This window comes from Muscardinus avellanarius (assembly GCF_963383645.1).
Source record: "Muscardinus avellanarius genome assembly, chromosome: 4".
In the NCBI taxonomy this organism is placed as follows: domain Eukaryota; kingdom Metazoa; phylum Chordata; class Mammalia; order Rodentia; family Gliridae; genus Muscardinus; species Muscardinus avellanarius.
This window is the reverse complement of record NC_137789.1, coordinates 86126834-86145306: the sequence shown is the minus strand read 5'-3', so window position 1 is coordinate 86145306 and position 18473 is coordinate 86126834. Positions and strand designations below refer to the sequence as shown.

At 31.9% G+C, this 18473-nt stretch overlaps 1 protein-coding gene across 2 annotated transcripts in view; it reads left to right on the top strand.

Annotated features, from left to right (window-relative positions):
• Window positions 1-18473, top strand: part of SNTG1 (syntrophin gamma 1) — a gene marked incomplete at both ends in the record, with an annotated part of 256536 nt that overhangs the window by 140686 nt on the left and 97377 nt on the right. For both annotated transcript variants that reach the window (XM_080694666.1, XM_080694665.1), the window contains 3 exons: window positions 3275-3313; window positions 12879-12995; window positions 15146-15217. In XM_080694666.1, coding sequence (XP_080550792.1) covers window positions 3275-3313; window positions 12879-12995; window positions 15146-15217 — 228 coding nt within the window. The remainder of the gene's footprint in view (window positions 1-3274; window positions 3314-12878; window positions 12996-15145; window positions 15218-18473) is intronic.

The window sequence follows — 18473 nt, the reverse complement described above, 5'->3', positions numbered from 1 at the left end:
ATGTTCATAGCAGCACAGTTTGTAATAGCCAAAATATGAAACCAACCTAGATCTCCATCAACAGATGAATGGATTGCAGAATTATGGGAAATACACACAATGGAATTCTATTCAGCTATAAAGAAAAATAAAATAATAGCATTTGAAGAAGATGAAAGAAACTAGAGAACATTATGTTAAGTGAGATTAGTCAAGCATAGAAAGAGAAGAGACATATGTCTTCTCTAACATGTCCAAGCTAGGGAGTAGTGGTAATATCAGAGGGACTCCAGATGATGGAGTGGAAATCTCAGCAAAGCTTGAATGGTGTCCCAAACTTACCCCACGGCGTTCCCGGGTTTCGGCACCATTTGTTGCGTCCTAAGGCTCTGTCCTGCAGAGCCCCGGGAAAGAACACACAAACACCGAGTCTGTTGATGATGCTTCCTCTTTAATGCTTCCCCCTCAATGCGCACAGCGGGCAAATATATATCAGTCTCATAACCCCTCCCTCATCACCCCACCAATCCCAAGCTTCCCACAGCTAGGGCATGCACATTTCTAACCCTCTCATAGGCGGGCTGGTGGTAGCACGAGGCGCTGCATCACTGATCATCCATAGGGTGCCTGATAGGGCTCACTGCACAGGCTCAGGGCACTGCCAGCCTCGTGAGCCTCATGACTTGGCAACATGCCTAGGCGCCATCTTGAACCATCGCCCCATCCCGGTCTAGCCAAGTGGGCCTTAACAGAATGGAAGGAGAGGGGAGGAAGAAAGCTGAGGTTGTTCAATGTAGGAGCTACATAGGAATATGTGTAATAGCAAAAATACAACATGATTAACCTTGACACTCTCTATTGGGGGGGAGATAATTGGAGAGGAAAGGGACATGAAGCACAATGTAAATGTACACCACTCTCAATATGTTCCACTTATAGAAAATAAAAAAATAAAAAGTAAATCATTTTTTTAAAAAAAGAATTAATTACATAAGATGGGCATGGTGGTACACAACTGTAATTTTAGTTCTTGGGAGGCTTGAGACAGAGGATCACAAATTTGAGTCCAGCCTCAACACTTTAATGAGCCCCTCAGCAACTTAATGAGATCCTGTTTGAAATAAAAAATAAGTAAATAAATTAAATATATAAATAAATAAATAAAGGACTCGGGGTTTAACTCATAGGTAGAATGCCCTGGGTTTAATCTTCAGTACCAAAAATAAATATAATGGTATATGAAGTTGAAAGGCTGTGGTGGTACCAGCTGAACCAGAAGAACACAGTTTATTAGAATTTGCGATTTTAACTATGTTACTCATTCAGTACTTGACTATCAGTAATTGTCTATTATTTTTCATATGTTAGAAAAATATAGAAATAATTTCCAAAGGCAAATTTATAAATTTCACATATTTATTATTCTTTACACACTACTCTGGCTTTTGGCTTTTCACTGTTTACTCATTCTAACTTGTCATTAATATATTCTCTCTTGAACCTTTCTCATTTTAAATTATTTCCATCTAAGTGTTTTACTCCTACATTCTTGACTAATAGTTGAACAATGGTAGTAAATAGATTATATATTTTGTTCTCTTAGTCATAGTAACAGTATGTAATAGCAATAAAGAAAACTGCTTAAGAATAGAAAGCCTGGCACAGGCCATTTTATTTTTTACATTGAAACAGAATCTTGTTAAATTGCTAAGCCTGGCCTCAAAACTGCAGTCCTCCTATCTCAGCTTTCCATGTACTGGGATTACATATGGCCAGCTAAATGTTATAATCTTTATTGCAATCTATAAGTACTAGTAAAAAATAAAAACTATACTTCAACAGTTGTTAATAAATATTGTCTTCTGATTTATTGATTAATAAAAGATATTTACTAATCAGGTGTTTGTGTGTGTGTGCATGTGCATGTGCATGTGTGTGTGTGTGTGTGTGTGTGTATGTTTGTGTGTTTGTGTGTTTTTGAATACCTAACCCAGGGGTGCTTTACCACTAAGCTATATCCCCAACCCTTCTTTATTTTTATTTGACAGATCTCACCAAGTTATCTCCACTGGCCTCAAACTTGCAATCCTCCTGCCTCAGCCTTCCCCAGTCACCTGTCTCTGGGATTACAGGTGTGTGCTACTATGTCCAACTCAGTGAAGTGATACTTTTAAGCTCCTGATACTAGTTTAAGGTGCTAGGAGTTTTAGAAATCCCTAATAGAGCAATTGCCAGAGGGAAAAAAGATTTTGAAATAATTTTTACTAGTATCAATGTAACAAGGATAGGCTTTCTGTACATAACCCTTCTCAAAGTATATATGTTTTCCACTGTTTCTTTTATTTTACATTTGAATTGAGAAATACTGTGCAGGCCAGTCTATAACTACAGATGAGCAATTTGATGATTTTCCAACCTTTGCCTTTATTCATGATGTTGTCTGCTATTTCATATTTATCAATAGGACAAAAGGGAACTAAACAAAGAAAACACAAATATAGTAAACCAAAAACATAAGTGAAAACAGTTCTTATTCAGTAGGACGTGCGTTAATACCATATGTAGTTAGAATTACATTTCTTTATCACTCCAGTGAAAAATGATAATTGGTTTTAATTGGCAAGACCATTGTTGAACAGAAGCTTGTTTTATATGAGATAATTTATCTAAACATTATATTAATTTTTATTTAATTTTTAAAATTTCTTTGGCATCATAATATAGAAGGCATGTTTTAAGATTCATTTTAAAATCTTATAAAACATCATTCATTAAGTTGTCTTAAAGTAAATGTGTAGTATTTGGGATTCTGGCTGAAAATGCTTTGTAATAGGTACTTTGACCTATGATGCTGGATCATTCCATCTCCTCTATTTTCTTGAATGTTAAATTCAACAGCATATGACTTCAAAGTAAAAAAAATAAACTGCAGAAAGTTACTTTCTATATTCTTGACATTATATTTCTATATATATATATAATTCTATAATATAATTCTATATTTCCATATAGAATTTCTATATTCTTTCTATATTCTTAACATTACATGGAAACATGGGCATTTGGTTTTTCATAAATAAAAAGAAATATTAAATGGAAACATTTTTCTAAATCCTTGTATATGAAATTTTATATAATTGTGATAGCCAATTAAAATTATTTTATATGCAGTGACCAGTATGTCAGGATGGAATGTCAATATATTTATTCACTAAAAGAATACCTTCATAAAATTAGGGAGAGCTATTTTATACTTGTTATTGTTATTAATTAATTTATTTATTTATCATTGCAGATTAAAAAAATCAACAGAAACTTTCCTGTAAATCAACAGGTAAGAAAAAGTAATGCTTAAAATACTAAATCACATAATTTTTAGTTGTGTCATGTATAAAAAATAATTTCAATGTCATTTGATTCCATACAAAAATAGTAGTATCACTTCTACCTTAGCAAATAATAATTTTAAGATATTACTTTGAAGATATTTAATATATTGGATTTTTTATTACATTAAAAAGTGATTTTTAAAATATGTATGCAAGTAAACTAAAAAGAACCTATTTCTGGCAAGATAATATTTATTTATATGTAATGTTTAGTAACTTGTGGTACTGTTTTCATAAGAATGTTTCAGTATATCTTAACTTTTGGAAGACATACTTTAAATTGCTCTCACAGTTTCAGGCATCTTCACAATTTGCTTACAGTATTCCGAATGAATCTAAATTAATTTTCATACAAGATCAGGCAGGGAAAGAGGGAAACGCTTTAAAGTGCATGATATACTTATTCATATAGAAGTCAAGCACTAAACCAAGCATGGGAGGGAGTGATGGGGAGGGAGTGAGGTGGGGACTGGGTGGGGGCTGGCTGGGTGATATGTGCACTTATGACCACACAAGTTTTTTTACCCCATTATGATGTATAAATGCAATGCACCAATAAAAAATTAATAAAAATAATAAAAAGATAAAATATTAACACTACTCAAAATCTGGGAAAAATAAATGAATTAATTTACAGTGTAAAAATGATGTCTTATTGATCAAATACAATTTACAAACTTATTACTCGACATCAACTTTGGTTTGAAATTATTGTTCAAAATTGATCTTAAAATTTACGAAAAAGTTATCTTAGATACTTATGTTTTGGTAAAAATATGTTATATTATAAAAATGCTCTTTAGCTTATCAGATGTAAGCAACTTGTGTTATCTAAACTTCAGTATTCTTATCAGGAATATTTGGAAAAGGGCCATCTTTTAAGTTTATTTTTATAATTAAATGAAAAACATATGTAAGTTCTCAATATATGACATCATTATTTCAGTTTTTTAACTTTTAGACTTGTTCCTTCAAATGCAGAATGTATGTTTTGTAGAAATTCTGACATGAATAATGTTGCTATCCCAGGCTAGCCCATAAAGTCATACATAATCAAAATGCTCATTAAAAAAAACAACTGACTTTGGAGAACTCCCATGTCTACACATCTATGTGTTTTATCATTCCATCCAGGGCATATTATCACTCCTATTTTGAGGCTGTCTATGATATGTTAGGTAAACAGCATTTGGGAAAAGTCTTGTCTTTCTACTGCAATTGTTTTTGAGGCCTTTATTTAGGGTAGAGAAACCAGGGCTGGCACCAGAGCCTGGCACCTGAATCTGCAACTCTGTGAACACACTGGGTCTGTTCCTGTAACCTTCCATCTTAACCCAGGTGACTTTGAGGCAGGGTGTGCAAGTGACATGTTGGGAAACAACATTTAATGATATAACAGGGCTTTAGTTTTGGGAAAGAACATACATAGAAAAATATTCAAGTAGAAGGAAACGTCAAGATGGGAAAAGGTTGTAATGCCCATGCCTAGAATAAGGTGTTGTACAGTTAGCTTTTTCAGCTGACTGAAAATCTATAAGTTTTGTAAATTTTTGCCAGAAATAAAAATATAAGTGCTCCTTCAATTTAAGAATGACTCCAAGATCTATGTCATCACTTTTTTTTTATCTTTCTAACCTCACCATGTGAAATATTATAAGTGGGTCTAATTTATTTTACTGTGAGCTATTATGCCTTTGGTAATTTTCCAGCAACCACCTCTGAACACTTGTTATTATAAAAAATAATGAAGGCACAATTTTTTAAGAAGTTTATTTGAGAAAAATGCAATTAATAAATTGAAGAAATACTTTGGTATATAGTATTACTAAAAGTTTAGTTTGTTTATTTGTTTTTCAGAAAAGAGGTTTATTTAAACAATGGGAATACATTTTCAAGGGAGAACATGGGCTATCTCAAGAGGGAGAGAGCGCCTTTGAGGTCTCACAGTCCTTTTATAGGAGATCTGTGAGAAGGTAGATAGGGATGAATGGTAAGAATGGAGATCTGGACTTCCTCAGGATCCTCAGTAGGTGGTGACTGGGTGGCACCTGAGCTTGACCAAATGTCAAGCCTTCCTTATGGATCCTCTGCTTACAAAGCATCTTGGGAATCTCAGGTGAAGAGATGGGCCATTATGATTAAAGGTGTGGGGCTATAGAGGATTTTCGCTGAATAAACAATAAGGTCTGTATGGTGAAGATATGGATTATGAAGTTTTTAGATTTTATTGGGTAAAGGCTAATTGAGTGATGTGTGCATGTATGCATGCCTCTACCATCTTGTACTTCATTAAAATTTATGACTACAATACACCAATAAAAAAGTATATATATTATTCCTCTTCATTTTGTCTCATTTTTTATAATCAACTGTCAGTACCAAGTATTTCTGAGGTAAAATGCAAAAATAAAATAAATTATTTATTTAGTTGCATTAATAGCATTGCCTTATCTGGTCCATTCTATTGGAAATTCTTTAGTCTTATATTTTTTGGTTAGTCACGATTGTCTCATCTTCAGTTTTGTTTTCTTTCAATATAGACATTTTCAAGACATAGCACAAATTGCTTCATATATATTTTCAAATCAAGCAAAGCTGAGGTCACTCATAAGACTTGAATGGTTTCATCTGTTGAGGATTCCTCCAGGCACTAGTAATTTTACCTTAAACCTATACAGGCAGCTCCTTGAAAGATAGCACCCCCTGATAACTCTGTTTTTTCCAGGTTTATAAGGATTCTTAATGACATTAATGAGAATCCAAATACTACATAGGATAAATAGCAAAAGCTGCTTAATATTTTAACATTGTAAATATATATATATATATATATATATATATATATATATATATAATATTATTTTTTATGTGTGGTACAGGGAATTACATCCAGGGGCAATCTACCGCTGAGCTATACCTCTAGATCTGTTATTTATTTTTAAAATTTGAAACAGGATCATGTGCTGTCACCATGCACTGGCCTCAAATCAGTGACACTGCTGTTTCTGTCTTCCAAGTACTGGAATTACAAGCATGCCTCACTATGACACACATTTATATGTACAAATCATAGTTGTTCACCAGTATGTTTATTAAATTTCCATTATTATAATTAAATACCTAAGACTGGGCAGTATATAATAGAGAGTTTATTCAGCTCACAGTTTTAAGGGGAAGTCCAAGCCTTATTCAGCCTCTGATAAGGTTCCCTTGGTTTTATGACACCATGGTACATGGTATTAGAGGCAAGAGCAAATTGAATAGGAAGAGACCACACAGCAAGAAAGGATGCCAGAGAGAAACACAAGTCAGGCTTCCTCTTTTCCAACAGCTCTCATGAGAACTAACCAGGGTCTCAGGTAAACTACTCAGTCTCTTCAGAGGTAGCACCGTCAGCAGCACCATTGATCCCCCTGGCCCCACTCCTAAGAATCTCATGTCAACTTCATACCACAGAACTTGAAGACTAACTTCTCAACAAATAAGTGCTTGGGAGACATATATCACATGCAAGTCATAACAAGTTTTATGGATTTTTGTTCATTTACTAAAATTTTAATGCTATCATTTATACAGAATTTATTTTCATATCTCAGCATCTCAAATTTTGAAAATCACAATAAATAATAATAATAATAATAATTATAATTATTATTATAATTATTATTATTATTATTATTATTATTTTGCAGTACTGGGGATAGAAGCTAGGGGCAGTCTACCTCCGAGCTACACTCCCAGCCCTATTTTTAATTTATTTATTTTATTTTATTTTTTCACGATAAATTTTTTTAAAAAGCCAAAAGAAAGAATTTAGTTTTTCTTACTATTTATATCATATAAATGAAAAATTTAAGGAAATAGAACTAGGGTTCAGCATTTACATATATGCATAATAGAAAAATTTCACTTACAAAATAGGTAACAACAAGAGTATGCTCCCTGTGCATAAAAATATGAGCCACTTGAAGAAATTGAAATAAAAATACAATCCTGCTTCTTATTCAAATTTACCATTCAGATATGACATTTGACTTGGAATTAATCACTTTGAGTAGCTTTATTTCCCAAATTTTCCCCCAATTAATTTTCATGTAAATCTCTGAAACTTAAATTAGAAACAAATATGCACATATATATGTCATAAGGACATTTTTTTGTGATTAAACATATGAATATGTTAAAATAATTAATATTAAAAGCCATGCAATGAAAAGCCCCCTCATATTCCTGACGTTTTGTTCTAAATACTAAAAAAAAAAAAAAGGAAACAGAACAAATAAAGAAAGAAAGAAAGAAGGAAGGAAGGAAGGAAGGAAGGAAAGAAAAAAGAAAGGGAAGAAGAAAGAAAGAACTGCAAAAGACATATGAGCATTATTCTTCTGCTTCTTTGGAAATTTTGATTTGAATGTGTGCTACACCAGTGGTACCTTTACCCCAATATAAGAAGTTAAAATAAAAACAAAATATAAAATTTACTGAAGAAAGGCACCACTGTCCATGCAGCAGAGGCCAAGAAGCCAATGCTGAATATCAGCTCTGCGGGGCCTTGTCTCAGTCCACAAGAGAGACAAGAGCAATTCAAGAATGTATAAAGAAATAATATCAGAAAATTAACCAAACATAGAAAAAAGGTCAATACATAGGCACGGGGAAGTTATAGTACCTACTTTAGACAATATTAAAGAAAAGGTTCACTATGCCACATAGTAGTCAAAATGACTAACACAGAAGCCAGGGAGAGACTCTTAAAGGCAACAAAAGCAAAAGACCAAGCGACAAACCAATTAGAATCACTCCAGACTTCCAAACAAAGTTAGAAAAGCCAAGTAGGCCTGGAGCAGCATAATGCAAACTCTGGAAAAAAAACAACTTGCAGCTAAAAATTTTCTACCCAGCAAAAATATTTCTCAGATTTAATGGAGAAATAAAAATCATTCACAACAAAAAGAAGCTGAAATAATTTATGTCTTTAAAATGAGCACTAGAAAAATTATTCAAAGAGATTAGATGCAAAGAAGAAATAAGAAATAGATGAAAGAACCAGAGAAAAAATTATTTTCATCAAACAGACAACTAAGCAAAGAATAACAAATACTACCTCTAACAGAAGCTAAAACTCAAAATGTTAGGAACTAAAAATCATCTTTCAATAATCATGCTGAACATAAATGGCCTCAATTACCCAATAAAAAGACATGAGGTGACAAAATGAATTAAAAACAAAAAATTATCTATCTGCTCCCTGCAAAACACACACCTTACAAATAAAGATACTCACAAACTAAGGGTGAAGGACTGGAGCAAGTTAATTCATGCCAGTGGAACTCTAAGACAAGCAGGAGTAGCAACTATGATATCAAAGAAATTAGACTTCAAGCCTAAACTTACCAGATGAGACAAATCAGGTTGTTTTTACTGGTAAAAGAAACAATCCAGGAAGAGGAAATAACAAGAGTCAACATTCATGCTACAAATTTAGGTGCAGCCACTTAAAAAAAAACAAGTTATGTGTGACAATAAGTCACATATATCTAAATAAAATCGACCTATTAGACACATACAGAATATACCACCCAACTACAGTAGTTGATTTTCATTTGTTACAGCTAATGAGATGTGCTGTGTACACAGTTGCTATTTTATCTTCCCTCAAGAGATGAATTATTTATTTATTTTGGTGGAACTGGGGTTCCTGGAAACCCTTCTACCTCCGGGTTACACTCCCGGACCTACTTTTTATATTTTTTAAAATTTGGAAACAGGGTCTCCTAAACCAACAATGCTGGCTTCGAACCTGCGCGATCATCTTGTGTCTGCCTCCCAAGCATGGGGATTACAAGCGTGTGCCACCACACCTGGCAAGAGATGATTTTTGATTCCTGACATTTTGAGCATTAACTTCTGATTGAAAAGGTGTTTGTTATTTTCTGCTTAGTTGTTTGTTTGATGGAAATCATAGTTTGGTTCTGGCATTTATGCTTACAAATATTACCACATCACTGAGATTATTTTACTATTAAATTCAGAATTTTTTCTATTTAAAGAATGATTAAAATGCAAGTATCCTCTTAATTCTTAACATGCTTGACAGCTTTACTATGACAGTTATGTTAACCTCATAAATTTAGTTGGGTACTCAGCATCCTTTCATGTCATTTTATTTCTATTTTTTGTGGTAATAATTTCTTTATTAATCCTCATTCTTCTCCTCTTCTAACCCTGGACCACTTTCCATGCTCCACTGAGGTTTAGCCTACATTATCAAGAGGCCCTCTGGTAACCCAATTACCTCCTTCCTCATACTAGAGTAATCATATAACCCTTTCCTTGGCTAATCTCACTTAACATAATGCTATCCAGGTTCATCTATTCTCCTGAAATGGCATAATTTTGTTCCTTTTGATTGCTGAATAGAATTCCATTGTGTGGATGTTTCATAATTTTGCAATCTATTCATCTGTGAATTGACATCTAGGATAGTTTCATAATTTAGCTATTATGAATTATGCTACTATAAACATGGATAATATTACTATAATACTAAAACTTAAATTCCTTTGGAAAGATACCCAGAAATATTATAGCTGTGGCATATGGTGGCTCCACTCCAAGTCATCTGAGAAATCTTCACACTGATTTTCATAGTGGCTACACTAATTTTAAACCCCACCAACAGTGTATAAGAGTTGTTATTTCCCCACATCCTGGCCAGCATTTATTGTTTGACTTTTGATTATTGCTATTCTAGTTTGCAATTGAACTAAATAGATACTTCACTTATTGTATTTTTAAATATATCTTTTGTCTATTCTTTCTTCTGTTTGGGATTCAGAAGGGCTTTATAGTTATTAGTGAAAATGTTTTTCTCTAACTCTTCTCTCTTTTATCCAAAATTTGTCTTTCTCATCATTATAGACATTTTTTTCCCTGAGCCATCTTTCATTTCACTAATTTTTCTTTTGCTGTTTCAAATCTGTTGTTAACCCTAGCTACATTTTTTTAAATGTAATTTTTTAAAATTTCTAATGAAAAAATTTTATAATTTGTTATCTCAAATGTGTTTACTGGTGAAAGTTTCAAACTTCTGTCTTACCTTCTTGAACAGAGAAAGCACAGAAAAATATAGTCTCTTAGACGATCCCATCTGTAACATTGGGTCATTCTGTCTACTGTTGTTGATCACGCTGTCTCCTGACATATTCATGATGTTTTGTTTTCTTATATTCTTGAATATTTTTATCATAGTCCAGGAAAGCTTTTATAAAAACATATTGAGGCATAGTATAGTATATTATCATAATTATGAGAAAATTTTAATTTCTTTTATTGGGAGCTAGGAAGACTATAACTAGGATCATCAACAATTTTAGACTTGACACTTTCTGTCTGAATGGCTTCAGTGATATTGAGCCTTTACAGAGCCTGATGGCTTCTACATTACTACTGTTGTTAGGATGCTGGTATTTAGTCCTCAAATTAAAGTAGAGCACAATTAATGAAGCCTCCAAATTTGGGGAGCCTGGACTGTAATATTTCCCCTCGACTCTTCTGATGTTTCTGTATAGAAAGGTCTCCTGTGGCAAAAATTTAGTTGACCTTTAGATTCATGAACTTTCCTATTTTTTAATAGTTTGTAAAATATCTAGTAACTTAAACATAGTATTTCCCTTCCCACATTTTGAAGGTGACTTTAACCGGTGAATTGTTTGAATTGCTAATTTTCCACTAGATGTGGAAACAAATCATATTTTTATTAATCAATTATTCTGACACATTACATTTATTATATATTTAACTATAACATCTCTATGGAATTGTTAGCTAATAAGCTTAACTTTAAAAAAACTGTAATGTCATTTGACTGTATATATTCAGCCACATAAGCAATAATTAACTAAATAATTAACTATTTTAGCTTATTCTTCTTATATCATTATTAGTCACTGGAATCACTATAAATAGCTGCATTGTGATAGGAATTTCAAAGCATACATTAGTAATCTAAGATAACAGCGAATATACAAACAATTTAAAAAGCAAGGATCTTCAGCTTAATTTCTAATTCTAATTAACTATTATGTTTGTTTAGATATTTGGCATAAATATTAATTCCTTAATTTGCTAAATTAAAAACTTAATATTTCAAAGGCTTATTTTAATTAAAACTGCAGTAATTGGACAATTTAAAAATCAATTAAAATAAGTATAACATAGTAGAAAGAAGATTGAATATATGAATAAACAGATTTTATTTCAAATTGTGGCCATATTTTTAATCAATTGTCACCACCATAATATAATATCATATAGCACCTAAAACTAGGTGGGATACGATACTCTGATTTTTCTTTGCCAGCAAGCTTGGGGCCTGGATTCAGCCATTGAACTCAGGTGTCTGGGCCTGTGTCCATCTGTCGTCTGGGCTTTGGTATGCTCAGCTTTTTTTCTATCTGGTAAACATTTTCTCATGTTAATAACAGAAGCACAAGATACTGTGCCCAACTCTACTTTTGCCATATGCCCATTGATTGTAGCAGGCATCATAGCAAAGAAATAAAATTCTAGGGGAAAAGCAAGAACTTTGCCAACTATACAACCAAAGATGAGTGAGTTGAGAAATGTATATTCCCACAAGAGTCAAGAGTCATGGTGAGAGAATGAAATGCCATGTGAGTACATTATGGGAAGTTCAATATTATGTATGTGTCTTATTCTTACAAAAATCAAATAACATAGAGATGAGAATGACTCCTAAGATTTGACTTTCTTTTGGAAATTGATCTTATCCATGTTTAAGAACTTAAGCAAACATTGCCATCACTGCTGTTTGATATATGAAAAGTATTAACATGCTTTGCATTTGTCAGGCCCAAGGCTTAACAAAGAGTCAGTCTACCCACAGGGGATATGGCACATTATTGCTGCAGTGCTCTAACAAGATGTGCCTCTCCGGCTGGCCTCCTACACTCACACATTGCTAGGATAGCTCATTCCCACACTAAATGACACTGATTGGAAAAGAAGATGATGACAAATTAATATTTCTTACAGTAGAGTGGGAAAAATAATTCATGAAAGTTGTATTGCATTATCAAACAACTGACAAATGCTAAAGGGAACGTATTAGAAACTCATGTGTAAATTTCTCATATCTTATTGAAGCCAAGTCTTATGCAGTGCGCATTTTTCACTAATTAACTTGATAAACCTAAGGAAATTATAATGCACACAATATGCAAAATGCATATATGTATCTATAATGATTTTTGACAGTTAATTATACACATTTTTTCTTGTGTCTGTGTGCATGTATTTATCACTTTGAATCTCACTATGATGTATAATTATATAGAGCCAATAAAAATTTTAAAATGTATGAATGCATATAGTTACAGTTATAAAAATACAATTATATTGAAGATTTCAAATAATTTTAAGTTGAAGTCCATGAGTTTTTATAAACTGTCAGAAGTTACAATAAAAACTATTCATGCAATTTCCTTTCAGATAGTCTACATGGGCTGGTGTGAAGCACGGGAACAGGACCCCCTTCAGGATCGAGTGTACTCACCAACATTTCTTGCTCTCAGGGGCTCCTGTCTTTACAAGTTTCCAGCACCTCCAGTAAGCATTTTGATTCAAATTTATAAATTTTACCAATCTTGTCATAATACTTTGACATCAACTGAATGGAGTGTTAACAATACATTTTGAAAACATAATACAGGATTAAACAGAAAACAGTACAGAAATTCTTTAAATATTTCGTCAAACATATAAACCTTTTCATTAAACATTTGTTTTAGTAACCACAAAAATTTTATAAGGCATTTATGTTTAGATAATTAACCTAAGATATAATGTATTAAATCATAATGTGGTTTAAGAAAAACATGAAATCATGAGAAAAAGATTTCAAAAAATATTTCCAAGCTATATCAATGTGCTTTGTTAACTAAATTTTAGATAGATTATGAAATTAATGATATTAAGATATTAATAAAATTTAAGTGATTTTTAAAAGTTTCTTTATACACTAACCAATATACCCATTAATCTCATAGTCTCAAAGATACTTTTAAGAACCCTTTTAATTTCTTGGTATAAAATAAAAAAACAACACTTGATGAGTGCTAAGGAAAACATTACAAACTTGTGTAGAAGAGACACCCTTTAACTTATAAACCTGGTTCTTACAAGCAGTAAATTTTTAATTTATATTTAATCAATTATTAATAAATAATAATGACCAAAATACAGAACAATCACATTTACCACTGAACATTTAGTTGATCTTAACTATGTTTAGTTACTATGGTGCTAAAATCTCAAATTATAGGGTCCTGTCCTTGTAAAAAATAAGAAACATATCTGGTAAGCTATCATTTATGATTGTTAAAGTATATTTATTAATTTGGGGCAGATAGTCCAAAATCAAGTCATGGTATTTCTAATAATCAACTATATGAATTATCACTCTATATTCTAGACATTGGAATTTGCGTCAAAAGTCTTGGTTTTCAAAACATGTGCACTACAGAACAATAGGCATTCAATAAATATTATTGAATATAAATACAAAGTGCCAGTCCACTCACTTGCAGTTCTAATAATATGAAGAATTTGAAAATTTTTAAGCTTGACATGTTAATGTTTTGATTGTCTATTTCTACACAAATTCAAAGCATAGAGAGACAAGAAAAACTTTAATATTTATACAATTTGCTATAGTCCTATTTTGAATATGGTTTGATTGTACACAAAAGTCTATTTGAAACAGAAATAAATGGATCAACTTTTTTTGATGTCTTCACAATATTATTAAACAACTTGGAATGACTTAACATAAAGCATATATTTTAAAAACTGAGGCCAGGTGTGGCAACACATGCCTGTAATCCCAGGACTTGGAAGGGTAAAACAAGACAAAGGCAGGCTAAAGCCAGTTTAAGCAATTTAGTGAGGATTCCCAGCAATTTATCAAAAGCCTGCTTCCTAGCATGACAATAAATACATTAATTAATTCATTCATACCTGTAATCTGAGTACTTGGTAGATGGAGACAGGAGGTTTGAGGAAGTAAGTTAGTGAGATAAAATAAAAAATAAATTAGAGTGCATGTAGCTTAAAGGTAAAATGTCCCTGAGTTCAATCCCCAATACCACAAACACACAAAAGAATTGAAATCAACCTTAATATCTCATATTCTTCTGTTTAGCGGGTGGAAAACCAAGAAAACAATTTTATGTAAACTGTCAATTTGTGTTAACATATAGAGGATTGGGAGAAGATTGTGGGGAGGGGGAAAGGAGGCTAGAGGTAAGAAACAGTTAAAATATATCCATATATAAAATTTTCAGTACTTATCTCACAAGCATGTACATAAAGGGAAGAGTGGTGAGATCTAGAGGCAAATGCAACATTTGCTTGTTTGTATCACTTTCCATCTCAGTATGTAGAGTAATTGCAATGCACAAATAAAAGCATAAAGATTAAATAAGTGAATACACACATTACTTAAAACAAAAACTTTAGATGAATGGAAGTTATTGCATATAACTACTAGTAAATGAAGAAAAATGGTGATAAAGCTTAAAGTAGAGAAACTCAAACATTTTATGGAAAACCACATTAGAATAACTTCAAAAATTGAAAGACCGAGTGAATGTGTGAATGTTTCACAAGGCATGCACCAAATTATACAAGTCAAATAAGAAGGACATAAGAGCTATGTTTCTAAAACAAATGCCTTATTATATTTTCATGTTTTAAAGGTGACCACCTGGGACTGGACCAGAGCGGAGAAAACATTCTCAGTTTATGAGATTATGTGCAAAATTCTCAAGGTATGAGCAATGAGTAGTGGTTGTTTTAATGATGTTTCCTCAGCAAACAGCAGTTTTGAACGTGCAGCTCCTGAAAACAAACAGCCATGAATACAGAGCAAAGAACTGAAAGACAAAAATAAAAAAAGCAAAATTTATACAGAAAAAAATTAGAGTGCAGAAAGATGGATAGGCATTCAGAGAGTAAAGTAATAATTGTTCATTTATTCTGAGTTATAAAGTGTTCATTTAACATGCTGTAAAACAGACACTTAAATTTTGCCAAGATACAACTTGCTAAGTTATCAAAAGCCTAAGAATGGCAACAAACATGAGATTATCTTGATAAAATAGTCTTTCTTTATGCTAGTTTTTAGTAAATGTTCAGAAAAGAAAACCATATTGTTTTAAATATAAAATAGAAAAATATCTTAATAAAGTGCAACATTTTTTCTGACTGGTTTTTTATTTTTTTATTTATTTTTTAAGCTTTAAAAAATTCACATTTTATTAAGACTGAAATAAACTATACAAAATCGATATCCTTCACCAAAAATAACAACAATATCTTCTGTATTATTTCTAGATAAACCACAAAACATTTATCTTGTATATTTTTCCAGGCTTTGCTTATAAATCAAGATGAGGCAGTACACATAGTCATGGAAAGAGACAGAAGAAAATAGTTAAGTTAGTTGCCCATATTGATGGCCTATGATTCTGTCTTGACCACGAAGCAGAACTGTTCCACATTTACCTGCTAAAAAGCATATGAAGATGTAGGCTTACCAAAGGAATGTAAATAGCAACAACCAGATGCAGAACAGTAGCATGGCTCTTCCATTCAAACTAACTGTAACGCGTTCATTTAAATTCATCTGATAAAGATGAAATCTATACCAACATGTTTGATGAGCCCATAAATTTCTCCAGTAATTTCATAAAATGCCTATTAGACTTTTTTTTTTTTTTTTTTGCAGTACTGGGGATAGAACCCAAGGGTACTGTACAGCCAATCAATATCTTAAGGAAAACTAATTGTTTTAAACATAGAATTAATGCATTATATTTTACTTTTAGAAAACCCTTTACATAATTATAAATATTTTATTTATTTATTTTTTGTTTTTCTGGGCTTTGGTGGAGTGGCAAAGTTTCTTCTGCCATACAAGATTTACCTTGCTGGCATGGCTTGGGATTCTTTCTTTTTTCTTTTTTTTTTTTTTTTTTTGACCCTTTGTTTTCCTCCTAAGGGGAGGAAACATTATTAGTTTCTTAAACCACGTTTAATGTATAATAAATAAACATTATTAAAGTATTATTAATAATAATCTGAAAAAATCATATTTAATAAACATTATGAGTTAGCCATTTTTTCTGACACAAAGAAAAATGTTGAAAGCAATGAACATTGTACTTAAAAATATCCTACAGAGGCAAACATAATTTTGATTGGCTATTAACATAGAAAAGAAATATGTTAATAATTTTAAGGACATTTTAAATTTAACAAACAAATTTAACTAAGTTGTCAGACTTATTTAAATCACATGAATTAAGAAGCATTTATTTTTATGCTTTTTTTTTACAATTTTATGAGTTAATATGCCATACATTAATATGCCAATTTTTGGTACAATGTAGACAACAGGCAGACAGAAATGGATACAAACATATCTAAAAATAGATAGCAAGCAGACATCTAATTTATCAGGCCTTTTATCCTCACATACAGTGGAGAAGAGTTACAAATATTTACTAAACATAATGCCAGATTTAAAGTCACATATATCAAAACACAACCTACCACAGGTATCTATCTTGTGGCTGTGAGTAATAGATTCTAGAACAGGGACACAGCATGGAAGCCTGTCCTGTAGAGGCTTCTGGGGTAGAGCCCACCAGTCATGCTGATACGGAACCAATTGCCTCAGGTGGCCCATTGTTACCATTAGGAACTTTCTACATCAGACACCATCACTGTTTATTTCTCAGGGGCAGGAGCAGATAATTAGATCTTTGCCCATTTTTTTTTTTAATGAACAGAAAAATCCTTCATTCTCTAATTTATACTAGGGCTAAACTAGTTGGCAAAAACTAGGTTTTTCTCTAAGCCTTCCACTTACTTAATATACACCATTGAATACATTCTTAGGGATAGCTACTGAATTAATAGTTCCTTATTAAGAAAAAATTTCTGAGATCTTAACTAATTTATGTGTACCTAAGATTTTGCAATCTTATGATAATAATGTTACAAAACCCCATAGTCTTACAAAGAGGATTCTAGTTAATCCTTGATAAAACAAAGTTAGGTGGATGATGGCACATCTAAAGTACAACCATTGTTTCTCCTCAAAGGTGAAGCTTTTTTTAAAAGCATCATATTAGTATCTCAATTAAGACAAAATGTTACATAAGGAAGCTCTATTTACATAAAATCACAAGATTAAACTCACTTTTTGCCCAAATATTGAGTACAAGTAATAGAAAAATAAACATGCAAATATACATATTTTAGTTAAAGCAAAATTTTGAGAATGCTCTCTAGCTGACATTAACTGCAGAGGTTTTTTTAATTTTTTATTGGTGCACTGTATTCATACATCATAGTGGGATACAAAAAACTTTTGTAGACATACATGCACACATCGCTCAGTCAGCCCCCACCCAATTCCCACCCCATTCACTCCCCATCCCTCCTTCCCATGCTTGGCTTAGTGGTTGACATCTAGTATTATAGCAATTTATCCAAAATTAAAAATGATAATCTCACATAACAGTTTCATTTGTCTGATACCAAGCTTTTGATAACTTAAAGATAACATTTCAATATTTCTTTTTGCTTTCTTTCTTACTATAGAATATTTTTTTTCTTTTTTTTTTTAGGTGAAACTATCATATATTTATATATTTATTTTTCAGGAAAAAATCTATCCTAATATGTAATATGTACTCTAGATACCCAAAACAATCTAGAAAAAGAACAAAGCTAGAAGATATATATTTTCTAATTTCAAACCATATAAAGCTACAATAATTGAAACAGTGTACTACTGTTCTAAAGGCAGATATATAAACCATTGGAGTTAAATAAAAGCCTAGAGATACATTCTTCCCTATATTGTCAAGTTATTTTTGACAAGGTTTCCACGAACATTTGGTGGTAGAAATAATAATATTTTAACTAAATATTGTTGAAAAATAATAATTACATGAAAAAGAATAAAATTGGACCCTTACCTAATCCCATATACAAATATTAACTCAAAATAGA